This window comes from Clupea harengus, unplaced genomic scaffold (assembly GCF_900700415.2).
Source record: "Clupea harengus unplaced genomic scaffold, Ch_v2.0.2, whole genome shotgun sequence".
In the NCBI taxonomy this organism is placed as follows: Eukaryota; Metazoa; Chordata; class Actinopteri; order Clupeiformes; family Clupeidae; genus Clupea; species Clupea harengus.
The window spans coordinates 88,542-104,039 of NW_024879667.1; the positions used below are offsets into that span (position 1 = coordinate 88,542).

The 15,498-nt window shown below is 40.8% G+C and overlaps 2 protein-coding genes across 2 annotated transcripts; both read left to right on the forward strand.

The window, feature by feature from the left end:
• Positions 1-1,221: 1,221 nt before the first annotated feature.
• Positions 1,222-4,552, forward strand: LOC122129533 (leukocyte elastase inhibitor-like). The gene is made up of 7 exons (XM_042704459.1): positions 1,222-1,275; positions 1,459-1,668; positions 2,516-2,637; positions 2,834-2,951; positions 3,124-3,266; positions 3,348-3,515; positions 3,850-4,552. Exons 2-7 carry the CDS (start codon positions 1,467-1,469, stop codon positions 4,249-4,251), a joined length of 1,155 nt encoding a protein of 384 aa, XP_042560393.1. The 5' UTR covers positions 1,222-1,275; positions 1,459-1,466; the 3' UTR covers positions 4,252-4,552.
• Positions 4,553-8,354: 3,802 nt separating this feature from the next.
• Positions 8,355-11,682, forward strand: LOC122129534 (leukocyte elastase inhibitor-like). The gene is made up of 7 exons (XM_042704460.1): positions 8,355-8,408; positions 8,592-8,776; positions 9,630-9,770; positions 9,967-10,084; positions 10,257-10,399; positions 10,481-10,648; positions 10,983-11,682. Exons 2-7 carry the CDS (start codon positions 8,600-8,602, stop codon positions 11,379-11,381), a joined length of 1,146 nt encoding a protein of 381 aa, XP_042560394.1. The 5' UTR covers positions 8,355-8,408; positions 8,592-8,599; the 3' UTR covers positions 11,382-11,682.
• The last annotated feature ends 3,816 nt before the right edge of the window (positions 11,683-15,498 follow it).

Here is a 15,498-nt window from a genome sequence, read left to right on the forward strand (position 1 = left end):
GTGAGAGGCGACGTACTTTAGGCGGAAACCACCTGGAGTGACAGAGACTAGAGTGAGAGAGTGAGTGAGTGAGTGAGTGAGTGAGATCCGAATTGTGAAATCTTTTATAGGCATATATAATAACATAGCGCAACTGTGGCATAAAAGCAAAGTCAAACTGGAGATATGGCGATGGCTTACTCATTGGACATCGGCAGACTGAACATGCAACTGCCTCACACCAGTTTTTCTAATAGCAAGGGTAACCACACAACCATAAAACGCCCACAAACCCAGACGGTTCTTTTCTGACAGCCATTGTCTGTCCCTCTTTCTCGATGCATGGACTTTGTAGTATGAAGCAACAGTTTCTTATGAACACACCCTAATGTAATCGGCTGTCCACGGGGCACGTTCCAGCTGGGGGTGGCAGCGTTGGTTTGGTTGGGTTACAGTGTCCTTTGAATTGAGAAATATCTTTCCAAAGAATTGTTTTAAAAAAAATGCTTTTCAAAGAACAGGTTTCACACAGCCTGTGTTAGAGAGCACTCTGTTCTCAGGCAACTTACCTAAGGAATCAAGAAAATAATTTTTGTCTGAATTTTAGGTATGTGTTTTTTATTACCAAGAGAAAATGAATTGATGAATTATAACTTATAACTTTCAGAGTTTAGAACCAACAAACTATATTGGTTCTTCCAATCAGTTTTGAGCTGATTAGGTGGTTAGGCCAAGACTAGTTCTGATTGCAGTTGACCTGGTAATGTTCAAAAAGGTGCTTAACTGCAGGTCTGTTCTCAAACTCAGAGAAAACATCAGAGCCTGATTTCTGATCAGATATTCTGGATGTTTCGGAGATTTTTCTAACTTTCAGTTGTTCACATCAGCAATATATTTAAGATTGTAGAAAGGTGGCAATGATTTTTAGCATTTTTACTTCTTTTAACCTCAATCCAGAGGACAACTGCAACAGCAAACTAAGTGGCATAAAGAATAATGCAATGTGATAATGGTGTGAAAATGTAAGGTTACACACCACAGTTTTATTAAGTAAAAAAAAGTCTCAGACATTTCCTGAGAACTACTAGATGTACAGAGTCCAGAGAGCAGACTCTGTACATCTAGTAGTTCTCAGGAAATGTCTGAGTTGCATTAGCCAACCTGTTCCATGGAATAGGGGAGTGGCTGAGAATGCAGTGGAATATAAATTTGGGAAGTGAGGTGAGAATGACATTAAACATCTCTGCGTTGGTGGTGAGAAATCACTTGATACCAGAAGCGAAATACATTTTAACGGTAAGTTCTACTGACTTTCTTAAGGGTTAAAGAGATTTCAATGGGGAATTCTCTATGATTGCTACAATTTAGCCTTGGTTATGTGTGGTGCTTACAACTTTTTTGGTGTATGGCCATTAGAATGACACGGTGAGATGAAATACAGTTTTGACTCCTATGACTCCTTTATCCCATTCCCTATAGGTCAGACAATGGAGGCACTGGCAGCAGCAAACGCAAACTTCTCTCTTGAACTTTTCAAGAAGATCACGGAGATCACGAAGGCCAAGAACACCGGCAATGTGTTCTACTCACCACTCAGCATCTCTTCTGCGTTGGCCATGGTCTCTCTCGGAGCCAAGGGAAATACTGAAGTCCAAATGCATGAGGTGAGTTCACAATGCACACAGTTCAGTGAAGCCATAGATAGCTTCACTCAGGGCAACTGCATTCAGTGCATGATGTAGATGATAAGTGAGCACAGAATATAGTAACAGAACACTTATTAATAATCCTTTTACCTTTTTCCTGAAGATTCTGAACCTTGACAAAGTCGAGGATGATGTCCATGTTATGATTACCCACAAGAACCGAACAGAACAGGACAGTTCAGTAATGCAGCAAGACCCAAAACTCCTCACGCTGTTTTTAGAACTTTTGAAAAAATGCTGCACAATACATTCGTAGCATGTCCATAACGTAGCAACAACAAGCGGACCGGGAGCACTCTGGTTCTGAGGAAGGTTAATGTTACCTGGCCTACTTATAGTCAATGACGATTACCCGTATACAGAAGCCACGTTTTTAAAAATATTTTATTAAACGGAGACAATTCATTCGGATAGTGTGTTTTGCTTTTAACTGAGCAAAATTATGCTGGCAGACATGAATGCGTAGGAAAGAATCTTAAATGCTTTTTTTCCTTATCTCCTTTAGTATAGGGTACACTGGAGCATCCTTTATGAATGGAAAATAGATAGTATCGCCCCACAACTCCTTGCGACAGCAACAACAACCCAATCAACAACCGATCAATGTGACCCAAGCCAATAACGTCCACCTTCGCATAATTAGTAGCCTAGTATATATGCAGTCGGATTTTCTTTGCACCGCGGTTTTCTTCATGTCGTTTTCAAGGAAAAGTGTAGGAAAAGACGGTAGAAAGGACCATAGGACCTTTAGTTTTATCGGCACAATATAACTGAACACTTATCAATAATCCTTTTTTCATTTTCTCTAAAGACCCTGAACCTTAACAAAGTTGAGGGTGATGTCCATGTTGGCTTCAACAAGCTCTTCGCTGAACTCAACAAAGAAGGAGCCCCATATGCACTGAGTCTGGCCAATCGCCTCTATGGAGAGAAGACCTACAAGTTTGTTGAGGTAAGACCATCTGCTTCACACAGACAGCACAGTCACTGGCATGTGGCATGAAATGTAACATTGATCAACACTTTTCCATGCCAGTAAAGGAAGCAGGAATCTGGGTGTGTTAGTGCCAGAAAATGATGGCCTCTATAGTTCTGACCTGACTTTGATCAAGCCATCATTCCTTGTTTTTTTCCCTCCCATTCTTCAGAAATTCCTTGCTGACACTAAGACACTCTACCTTGCCGAGTTGGAGGAGGTTGACTTCATCTCAAATGCAGAGGCGGCCCGAGTAAAAATCAACAAATGGGTGGAGAAAAAGACACAAGGTAATCATCAATCAGTGCTGAAACCCAAACAGCATAACCTTACATACAAAACACCTCTTTTTGTACCTTTCTGTCACTCCCGTAAAAATGAAATAGCTCCACTTATTCGTCTAATGATTTATTTGTGTTTCAATTTCTTTGTTCTTGATTTGTTGATCCATCTATATTGTAGAGAAAATCAAGGATCTGTTGGCTGAAGGGATTTTGGATACTTATACAAGACTTGTGCTGGTAAACGCCACCTACTTCAAAGGCGACTGGGAGAAGAAGTTCAACATTGTCAAGACCACTGAAGTACAATTTAAGATCAACAAGGTAATGGTTGTCAAAAACAGTTGGTAATGAACTCCCCTCCCATGTGCTTGTGTGTTTTAAACTAATTGTGTCTGTTTGCAGAATGAAAGTAAGCCTGTGCAAATGATGCATCAGACGGCTACGTTCTCCTTAACCTACATCCCTGATGTCGACTGCCAGATTCTGGAACTCCCCTATGAGGGTAAAGACATGAGCATGCTCGTTATGCTCCCAAAAAACATGGAGGACAACGCCACTGGACTGGAGAAGGTAAAACAGTGACGTGCACAGTAATGCTAGATGGGTTGGTTCAAAGTTTCTAACATAGAACTGAATGAAAAAAATACAACATTAGATGAAATATCTCTAACCTATTATCAGCCTAACCTAACCTATTAGAGGTTATAGTTTATGTACGTAAGTGTTTTTGTCAACTACAAACTAATATTTTAATGTTCAAACTTGAAAAAGTAAGCATGCAGTCCTTTTCGTCAGCTGTGCTAGCTATGTAACATAGGGTCCAACCTGGATCATTAGAGATTCAGACATTCAGATACCCAGTCCTTGCTCTGATATATAACCTCTCTCTTTGCCACTCCCTAAGCTGGAGCAAAAGCTCACGTATGACAAACTTGTGGAGTGGACCAGGCCTGACATGATGCACACCGTGGAGGTCCAGGTGGGTCTCCCCAGGTTCAAGCTGGAAGAGACCTATGATCTCGAGGAGATCCTGGTCAGCATGGGCATGGTGGATACCTTTAGCCCCCAGTGTGACTTCTCCGGCATGTCCTGCGACAAACTGTTTCTGTCCAAGGTCGTGCACAAGTCCTTTGTGGAAGTGAACGAGAAGGGCACTGTGGCAGGCGCAGCTACAGCTGCCATCGTGAGTAGGAACAGTGCCATGAGACCCCGAGAGACGTTCATGGCGGACCACCCCTTCCTCTTCTTCATCCGACACAACCCCACACAGAGCATCCTCTTCTATGGCCGCTACAGCTCCCCTTAAGCTGAGGCTAGAGTGGTAAAGAAGTCTACATAGAAAGATGTCTCAGGAATGTCTGAAGAGATCCTATGTCTGACTAGCTACCTGTAACCTAAAGTCTTACTATAAATTTCAATTTTTCTTCTCATTGGAAAATAGTCTTATACTGGATGCTTTAAGAATGTTACTCTACCTAACTGTATGAACCTGGGAGAGCCAGTTGTAACACGAGCACTTCTTGCAGCCAAAGACATTTTAAAAATCCGTATGTGGTTATTGACTTGTTATACCATGTCACATGTCAAATAAATCTACTCAAAATATAGTGCCATTGTGTCAGTATTTGTGCTTTAAGGGGAAAAACTAATGATGTTTTAACACATATTGCCTCATATAGCCTCAGCACTAGAGACAATAATGGTTCATTTGACTAGCAAGTACAGTCCAGCAATAGAACGCACACTCCAATAGAATCAGTCAGATGCAGCGAGAATTATTGCAAGAGACTGCTTATTTAGACAAACAAATAAAAAGCTGAGAATTGTCCCTGTAGTTCACCAGTGCTGGTTAGGTCAAAACGTTTGCTTCTGAGGTGTATATATATATATATATTTATATACACGTCTCGAAATACATTTCTTACTGTAGTTAAATAACTAAGTTTGTGTCCGGGAGCTATGCTAGGGCTTCATTGTTCAAAGTAGACAGTGCCTGAGGACCAGGGCACTGGTAGTTGGTGCAGCCGTTGATGATGTGATCAGCAGTTTGCTCTTAAGCCCCACAAGGTTTGTAAGTTGTTGTATGAGTTGACAAACAAGAGGTAAGAGATAAACAAGTGTACATGCTGTGTGTATGGTGCACTGATCCGTAAGTTTGATTGGATTTAAGTCATTGCTGTAGGTGAAACCGGGGTTGCTACATTAGTTTAATTAAATCAGTCTCATAAAATGTAATAATCATTAAATTTAGTATTTAATATTTTATAATTAAATTACTAAAACAATGAAAAGCTCGAGTTGTACCACTAGGCTACAGTCTAAGTATGGTATCACAATACTATCGTACTACAATTTCACTACTAAGTCTATAACACTTCATGAAACAACCAGAGAAGTGAAGGCATTTGAAGTACTTGATTGGCGGAAAATGGCTTTCAGTGGAATATTGGAACAATAACAGGCAAGACAATTGTTTCAGTCTAAAATAAACAATTTATTAAAAATAACAAACGGTAATTAATAGTAATATCAAATCAGGTATAATAACATACACACTGGAGTAAAACAATTGAGCAAGGCACACAGTGGGATTGGGGAATGAAGTAATCTGTTTCAGCAATGCAGAGGAGGATGCGTTAGCTTCCTCGTCTCTGTCTGTGTGTGTGTGAGCGGGTGCGTGTGTGGGTATGCGCAGTTGCGAGTAAATGCGGTCGCGCGCTCAATGGAGAGATGGGGGAAGTGAGAGGGTACGCTATGCGCAAGCGCACAGGTGATAGATGCTGTGTGCGTGAAGTCAAGAGTGCGTCATTATCCACGGTCACAGACCGTGGAGATTGTGAATCAGTTTGCATTTAAATCTTAACGAAATAAAACAGCACTTATCACATAGAATAAAACATACATATAAAACTAAGTTCTGCCCAGATATTAGCCTTAGTTCGATCGCTCTTGCGTAGCGACCAAGATGTTTTCTGCGGTCTTCCGTGGAACTACAGGCAAGTTAGATTCCCCTCTCACAGGATACCTGAAGTACTAAAAGAACTATACACATGCAAACGATATAAACAGAACACAGGAATAAACGCGTGCTGTGCACTACTATGCCCAGGTACTGAAATAAAACACGGACCGCAAAACAACTTGTATAAACCAAAACAAAAGAACGACAAGACAAGGCAGCAGCTCGTGTGGTGACTCCCGCCCTCCAACAGGCCGGGTTGTGTCTGCAGAACACAAATCATAATTAAAAACCAACGGAGGTAAAATTATGCCAAAAGGGAGATTTAAATAAAATACCCACGTTACTCGGAGACACTGGCTGCCGCGGGAACGTGCGTCCTCACTAAACAAACATGACACTGATATAAATATAATTATAAAAATTCAACGACCAGGTCTGCTAATCCATTCAAGAACAGAGCATACCTGGAACTAGAGTGATCAACAGTTCTCGAGGTCAGCGAAGGAGAAGAGGATCACAACATCAGGCTACAATAAAGGACGAAGTTAGTCCACAGTGTGATATAAATTCCACGCAACTGGCTTAGAGGCGAAGAAAACCTACCGCGGGAGGAACAGAAAGCCACTCTGCACAGGAGGTAGCGATTCACAATATCAGGATATTGCACACATCCAGGCTTTTATAGCCACACCCAAGCAATGGCCACTAATTACTCAGGTGTGCTAAACGAGTGCAGTGACGTGAGCATAGGTGAATTAATCTCACTACAATTGCATCAAGACTGGAAATCTAACTCCAAGACAAGGTCAAGGCAGTTGAATTTTGTATTTATTGCTGTTAATTCCAGGGAGAAAAAAAAAAAAATCAACAATTGGCATAAAATCCAAATCATCCTAGAAATATATTTGACCTTTCCAGTACATAGTGAAATTTAGATATCAAAGAATACAGTAAACACACAACTGAAGGTAACAGTTTACTTTGTACACAGTACAGCATTTTTTTAACCATTAAAAAGTTTGACAAGTATAACTGGCAGATTTATGTGTACAACAATCCCATGAGATTGCAAGGTTCATCCAACAACATCAACTTAATGTAGTGGTCCACCTTTTACCATGTAAGCATTTTGGCCTTCTTGTGTTTCAGTACAAAGTCCCACTATGCAGATTGATGTTGATGTAGTGCGGCGACTCATCCTTCCGTGTTGTCTAGTGCTTCAGAATTGTGAGAGGCGACGTACTTTAGGCGGAAACCACCTGGAGTGACAGAGACTAGAGTGAGAGAGTGAGTGAGTGAGTGAGTGAGTGAGATCCGAATTGTGAAATCTTTTATAGGCATATATAATAACATAGCGCAACTGTGGCATAAAAGCAAAGTCAAACTGGAGATATGGCGATGGCTTACTCATTGGACATCGGCAGACTGAACATGCAACTGCCTCACACCAGTTTTTCTAATAGCAAGGGTAACCACACAACCATAAAACGCCCACAAACCCAGACGGTTCTTTTCTGACAGCCATTGTCTGTCCCTCTTTCTCGATGCATGGACTTTGTAGTATGAAGCAACAGTTTCTTATGAACACACCCTAATGTAATCGGCTGTCCACGGGGCACGTTCCAGCTGGGGGTGGCAGCGTTGGTTTGGTTGGGTTACAGTGTCCTTTGAATTGAGAAATATCTTTCCAAAGAATTGTTTTAAAAAAAATGCTTTTCAAAGAACAGGTTTCACACAGCCTGTGTTAGAGAGCACTCTGTTCTCAGGCAACTTACCTAAGGAATCAAGAAAATAATTTTTGTCTGAATTTTAGGTATGTGTTTTTTATTACCAAGAGAAAATGAATTGATGAATTATAACTTATAACTTTCAGAGTTTAGAACCAACAAACTATATTGGTTCTTCCAATCAGTTTTGAGCTGATTAGGTGGTTAGGCCAAGACTAGTTCTGATTGCAGTTGACCTGGTAATGTTCAAAAAGGTGCTTAACTGCAGGTCTGTTCTCAAACTCAGAGAAAACATCAGAGCCTGATTTCTGATCAGATATTCTGGATGTTTCGGAGATTTTTCTAACTTTCAGTTGTTCACATCAGCAATATATTTAAGATTGTAGAAAGGTGGCAATGATTTTTAGCATTTTTACTTCTTTTAACCTCAATCCAGAGGACAACTGCAACAGCAAACTAAGTGGCATAAAGAATAATGCAATGTGATAATGGTGTGAAAATGTAAGGTTACACACCACAGTTTTATTAAGTAAAAAAAGTCTCAGACATTTCCTGAGAACTACTAGATGTACAGAGTCCAGAGAGCAGACTCTGTACATCTAGTAGTTCTCAGGAAATGTCTGAGTTGCATTAGCCAACCTGTTCCATGGAATAGGGGAGTGGCTGAGAATGCAGTGGAATATAAATTTGGGAAGTGAGGTGAGAATGACATTAAACATCTCTGCGTTGGTGGTGAGAAATCACTTGATACCAGAAGCGAAATACATTTTAACGGTAAGTTCTACTGACTTTCTTAAGGGTTAAAGAGATTTCAATGGGGAATTCTCTATGATTGCTACAATTTAGCCTTGGTTATGTGTGGTGCTTACAACTTTTTTGGTGTATGGCCATTAGAATGACACGGTGAGATGAAATACAGTTTTGACTCCTATGACTCCTTTATCCCATTCCCTATAGGTCAGACAATGGAGGCACTGGCAGCAGCAAACGCAAACTTCTCTCTTGAACTTTTCAAGAAGATCACGGAGATCACGAAGGCCAAGAACACCGGCAATGTGTTCTACTCACCACTCAGCATCTCTTCTGCGTTGGCCATGGTCTCTCTCGGAGCCAAGGGAAATACTGAAGTCCAAATGCATGAGGTGAGTTCACAATGCACACAGTTCAGTGAAGCCATAGATAGCTTCACTCAGGGCAACTGCATTCAGTGCATGATGTAGATGATAAGTGAGCACAGAATATAGTAACAGAACACTTATTAATAATCCTTTTACCTTTTTCCTGAAGATTCTGAACCTTGACAAAGTCGAGGATGATGTCCATGTTTTGATTACCCACAAGAACCGAACAGAACAGGACAGTTCAGTAATGCAGCAAGACCCAAAACTCCTCACGCTGTTTTTCGAACTTTTGAAAAAAAGCTGCACAATACATTCGTAGCATGTCCATAACGTAGCAACAACAAGCGGACCGGGAGCACTCTGGTTCTGAGGAAGGTTAATGTTACCTGGCCTACTTATAGTCAATGACGATTACCCGTATACAGAAGCCACGTTTTTAAAAATATTTTATTAAACGGAGACAATTCATTCGGATAGTGTGTTTTGCTTTTAACTGAGCAAAATTATGCTGGCAGACATGAATGCGTAGGAAAGAATCTTAAATGCTTTTTTTCCTTATCTCCTTTAGTATAGGGTACACTGGAGCATCCTTTATGAATGGAAAATAGATAGTATCGCCCCACAACTCCTTGCGACAGCAACAACAACCCAATCAACAACCGATCAATGTGACCCAAGCCAATAACGTCCACCTTCGCATAATTAGTAGCCTAGTATATATGCAGTCGGATTTTCTTTGCACCGCGGTTTTCTTCATGTCGTTTTCAAGGAAAAGTGTAGGAAAAGACGGTAGAAAGGACCATAGGACCTTTAGTTTTATCGGCACAATATAACTGAACACTTATCAATAATCCTTTTTTCATTTTCTCTAAAGACCCTGAACCTTAACAAAGTTGAGGGTGATGTCCATGTTGCCTTCAACAAGCTCTTGGCTGAACTCAACAAAGAAGGAGCCCCATATGCACTGATTCTGGCCAATCGCCTCTATGGAGAGAAGACCTACAAGTTTGTTGAGGTAAGACCATCTGCTTCACACAGACAGCACAGTCACTGGCATGTGGCATGAAATGTAACATTGATCAACACTTTTCCATGCCAGTAAAGGAAGCAGGAATCTGGGTGTGTTAGTGCCAGAAAATGATGGCCTCTATAGTTCTGACCTGACTTTGATCAAGCCATCATTCCTTGTTTTTTTCCCTCCCATTCTTCAGAAATTCCTTGCTGACACTAAGACACTCTACCTTGCCGAGTTGGAGGAGGTTGACTTCATCTCAAATGCAGAGGCGGCCCGAGTAAAAATCAACAAATGGGTGGAGAAAAAGACACAAGGTAATCATCAATCAGTGCTAAAACCCAAACAGCATAACCTTACATACAAAACACCTCTTTTTGTACCTTTCTGTCACTGCCGTAAAAATGAAACAACTCCTCTTATTCGTCTAATGATTTATTTGTGTTTCAATTTATCTGTTCTTGATTTGTTGATCCATCTATATTGTAGAGACAATCAAGGATCTGTTGGCTGAAGGGATTTTGGATACTTATACAAGACTTGTGCTGGTAAACGCCCTCTACTTCAAAGGCGACTGGGAGAAGAAGTTCAACATTGTCAAGACCACTGAAGTACAATTTAAGATCAACAAGGTAATGGTTGTCAAAAACAGTTGATAATGAACTCCCCTCCCATGTGCTTGTGTGTTTTAAACTAATTGTGTCTGTTTGCAGAATGAAAGTAAGCCTGTGCAAATGATGCATCAGACGGCTACGTTCTCCTTAACCTACGTCCCTGATGTCGACTGCCAGATTCTGGAACTCCCCTATAAGGGTAAAGACATGAGCATGCTCGTTATGCTCCCAAAAAACATGGAGGACAACGCCACTGGACTGGAGAAGGTAAAACAGTGACGTGCACAGTAATGCTAGATGGGTTGGTTCAAAGTTTCTAACATAGAACTGAATGAAAAAAATACAACATTAGATGAAATATCTCTAACCTATTATCAGCCTAACCTAACCTATTAGAGGTTATAGTTTATGTACGTAAGTGTTTTTGTCAACTACAAACTAATATTTTAATGTTCAAACTTGAAAAAGTAAGCATGCAGTCCTTTTCGTCAGCTGTGCTAGCTATGTAACATAGGGTCCAACCTGGATCATTAGAGATTCAGACATTCAGATACCCAGTCCTTGCTCTGATATATAACCTCTCTCTTTGCCACTCCCTAAGCTGGAGCAAAAGCTCACGTATGACAAACTTGTGGAGTGGACCAGGCCTGACATGATGCACACCGTGGAGGTCCAGGTGGGTCTCCCCAGGTTCAAGCTGGAAGAGACCTATGATCTCGAGGAGATCCTGGTCAGCATGGGCATGGTGGATACCTTTAGCCCCCAGTGTGACTTCTCCGGCATGTCCTGCGACAATCTGGTTCTGTCCAAGGTCGTGCACAAGTCCTTTGTGGAAGTGAACGAGGAGGGCACTGTGGCAGGCGCAGCTACAGCCATCGTGAGTAGGAACAGTGCCATGAGACCCCGAGAGACGTTCATGGCGGACCACCCCTTCCTCTTCTTCATCCGACACAACCCCACACAGAGCATCCTCTTCTATGGCCGCTACAGCTCCCCTTAAGCTGAGGCTAGAGTGGTAAAGAAGTCTACATAGAAAGATGTCTCAGGAATGTCTGAAGAGATCCTATGTCTGACTAGCTACCTGTAACCTAAAGTCTTACTATAAATTTCAATTTTTCTTCTCATTGGAAAATAGTCTTATACTGGATGCTTTAAGAATGTTACTCTACCTAACTGTATGAACCTGGGAGAGCCAGTTGTAACACGAGCACTTCTTGCAGCCAAAGACATTTTAAAAATCCGTATGTGGTTATTGACTTGTTATACCATGTCACATGTCAAATAAATCTACTCAAAATATAGTGCCATTGTGTCAGTATTTGTGCTTTAAGGGGAAAAACTAATGATGTTTTAACACATATTGCCTCATATAGCCTCAGCACTAGAGACACTAGAGACAATAATGGTTCATTTGACTAGCAAGTACAGTCCAGCAATAGAACGCACACTCCAATAGAATCAGTCAGATGCAGCGAGAATTATTGCAAGAGACTGCTTATTTAGACAAACAAATAAAAAGCTGAGAATTGTCCCTGTAGTTCACCAGTGCTGGTTAGGTCAAAACGTTTGCTTCTGAGGTGTATATATATATATATATTTATATACACGTCTCGAAATACATTTCTTACTGTAGTTAAATAACTAAGTTTGTGTCCGGGAGCTATGCTAGGGCTTCATTGTTCAAAGTAGACAGTGCCTGAGGACCAGGGCACTGGTAGTTGGTGCAGCCGTTGATGATGTGATCAGCAGTTTGCTCTTAAGCCCCACAAGGTTTGTAAGTTGTTGTATGAGTTGACAAACAAGAGGTAAGAGATAAACAAGTGTACATGCTGTGTGTATGGTGCACTGATCCGTAAGTTTGATTGGATTTAAGTCATTGCTGTAGGTGAAACCGGGGTTGCTACATTAGTTTAATTAAATCAGTCTCATAAAATGTAATAATCATTAAATTTAGTATTTAATATTTTATAATTAAATTACTAAAACAATGAAAAGCTCGAGTTGTACCACTAGGCTACAGTCTAAGTATGGTATCACAATACTATCGTACTACAATTTCACTACTAAGTCTATAACACTTCATGAAACAACCAGAGAAGTGAAGGCATTTGAAGTACTTGATTGGCGGAAAATGGCTTTCAGTGGAATATTGGAACAATAACAGGCAAGACAATTGTTTCAGTCTAAAATAAACAATTTATTAAAAATAACAAACGGTAATTAATAGTAATATCAAATCAGGTATAATAACATACACACTGGAGTAAAACAATTGAGCAAGGCACACAGTGGGATTGGGGAATGAAGTAATCTGTTTCAGCAATGCAGAGGAGGATGCGTTAGCTTCCTCGTCTCTGTCTGTGTGAGCGGGTGCGTGCGTGTGTGAGCGGGTGCGTGTGTGGGTATGCGCAGTTGCGAGTAAATGCGGTCGCGCGCTCAATGGAGAGATGGGGGAAGTGAGAGGGTACGCTATGCGCAAGCGCACAGGTGATAGATGCTGTGTGCGTGAAGTCAAGAGTGCGTCAAGAGTGCGTCATTATCCACGGTCACAGACCGTGGAGATTGTGAATCAGTTTGCATTTAAATCTTAACGAAATAAAACAGCACTTATCACATAGAATAAAACATACATATAAAACTAAGTTATGCCCAGATATTAGCCTTAGTTCGATCGCTCTTGCGTAGCGACCAAGATGTTTTCTGCGGTCTTCCGTGGAACTACAGGCAAGTTAGATTCCCCTCTCACAGGATACCTGAAGTACTAAAAGAACTATACACATGCAAACGATATAAACAGAACACAGGAATAAACGCGTGCTGTGCACTACTATGCCCAGGTACTGAAATAAAACACGGACCGCAAAACAACTTGTATAAACCAAAACAAAAGAACGACAAGACAAGACAGCAGCTCGTGTGGTGACTCCCGCCCTCCAACAGGCCGGGTTGTGTCTGCAGAACACAAATCATAATTAAAAACCAACGGAGGTAAAATTATGCCAAAAGGGAGATTTAAATAAAATACCCACGTTACTCGGAGACACTGGCTGCCGCGGGAACGTGCGTCCTCACTAAACAAACATGACACTGATATAAATATAATTATAAAAATTCAACGACCAGGTCTGCTAATCCATTCAAGAACAGAGCATACCTGGAACTAGAGTGATCAACAGTTCTCGAGGTCAGCGAAGGAGAAGAGGATCACAACATCAGGCTACAATAAAGGACGAAGTTAGTCCACAGTGTGATATAAATTCCACGCAACTGGCTTAGAGGCGAAGAAAACCTACCGCGGGAGGAACAGAAAGCCACTCTGCACAGGAGGTAGCGATTCACAATATCAGGATATTGCACACATCCAGGCTTTTATAGCCACACCCAAGCAATGGCCACTAATTACTCAGGTGTGCTAAACGAGTGCAGTGACGTGAGCATAGGTGAATTAATCTCACTACAATTGCATCAAGACTGGAAATCTAACTCCAAGACAAGGTCAAGGCAGTTGAATTTTGTATTTATTGCTGTTAATTCCAGGGAGAAAAAAAAAAAATCAACAATTGGCATAAAATCCAAATCATCCTAGAAATATATTTGACCTTTCCAGTACATAGTGAAATTTAGATATAAAAGAATACAGTAAACACACAACTGAAGGTAACAGTTTACTTTGTACACAGTACAGCATTTTTTTAACCATTAAAAAGTTTGACAAGTATAACTGGCAGATTTATGTGTACAACAATCCCATGAGATTGCAAGGTTCATCCAACAACATCAACTTAATGTAGTGGTCCACCTTTTACCACGTAAGCATTTCGGCCTTCTTGTGTTTCAGTACAAAGTCCCACTATGCAGATTGATGTTGATGTAGTGCGGCGACTCATCCTTCCGTGTTGTCTAGTGCTTCAGAATTGTGAGAGGCGACGTACTTTAGGCGGAAACCACCTGGAGTGACAGAGACTAGCAAGAGTGAGTGAGATCCGAATTGTGAAATCTTTTATAGGCATATATAATAACATAGCGCAACTGTGGCATAAAAACAAAGTCAAACTGGAGATATGGCGATGGCTTACTCATTGAACATCGGAAGACTGAACATGCAACTGCCTCACACCAGTTTTTCTAATAGCAAGGGTAACCACACAACCATAAAACGCCCACAAACCCAGACGGTTCTTTTCTGACAGCCATTGTCTGTCCCTCTTTCTCGATGCATGGACTTTGTAGTATGAAGCAACAGTTTCTTATGAACACACCCTAATGTAATCGGCTGTCCACGGGGCACGTTCCAGCTGGGGGTGGCAGCGTTGGTTTGGTTGGGTTACAGTGTCCTTTGAATTGAGAAATATCTTTCCAAAGAATTGTTTTAAAAAAAATGCTTTTCAAAGAACAGGTTTCACACAGCCTGTGTTAGAGAGCACTCTGTTCTCAGGCAACTTACCTAAGGAATCAAGAAAATAATTTTTGTCTGAATTTTAGGTATGTGTTTTTTATTACCAAGAGAAAATGAATTGATGAATTATAACTTATAACTTTCAGAGTTTAGAACCAACAAACTATATTGGTTCTTCCAATCAGTTTTGAGCTGATTAGGTGGTTAGGCCAAGACTAGTTCTGATTGCAGTTGACCTGGTAATGTTCAAAAAGGTGCTTAACTGCAGGTCTGTTCTCAAACTCAGAGAAAACATCAGAGCCTGATTTCTGATCAGATATTCTGGATGTTTCGGAGATTTTTCTAACTTTCAGTTGTTCACATCAGCAATATATTTAAGATTGTAGAAAGATGGCAATGATTTTTAGCATTTTTACTTCTTTTAACCTCAATCCAGAGGACAACTGCAACAGCAAACTAAGTGGCATAAAGAATAATGCAATGTGATAATGGTGTGAAAATGTAAGGTTACACACCACAGTTTTATTAAGTAAAAAAAAGTCTCAGACATTTCCTGAGAACTACTAGATGTACAGAGTCCAGAGAGCAGACTCTGTACATCTAGTAGTTCTCAGGAAATGTCTGAGTTGCATTAGCCAACCTGTTCCATGGAATAGGGGAGTGGCTGAGAATGCAGTGGAATATAAATTTGGGAAGTGAGGTGAGAATGACATTAAACATC

Bases quoted from the DNA above. Each gene is read 5' to 3' on its own strand.
- LOC122129533 (XM_042704459.1), top strand. From the start codon at position 1,467: ATGGAGGCACTGGCAGCAGCAAACGCAAACTTCTCTCTTGAACTTTTC. The intron at 2,638-2,833 runs GTAAGACCATCT...CCCATTCTTCAG, and splicing joins AGACCTACAAGTTTGTTGAG to AAATTCCTTGCTGACACTAA. The intron at 3,516-3,849 runs GTAAAACAGTGA...CCACTCCCTAAG, and splicing joins ACGCCACTGGACTGGAGAAG to CTGGAGCAAAAGCTCACGTA.
- LOC122129534 (XM_042704460.1), top strand. From the start codon at position 8,600: ATGGAGGCACTGGCAGCAGCAAACGCAAACTTCTCTCTTGAACTTTTC. The intron at 9,771-9,966 runs GTAAGACCATCT...CCCATTCTTCAG, and splicing joins AGACCTACAAGTTTGTTGAG to AAATTCCTTGCTGACACTAA. The intron at 10,085-10,256 runs GTAATCATCAAT...TCTATATTGTAG, and splicing joins GGTGGAGAAAAAGACACAAG to AGACAATCAAGGATCTGTTG.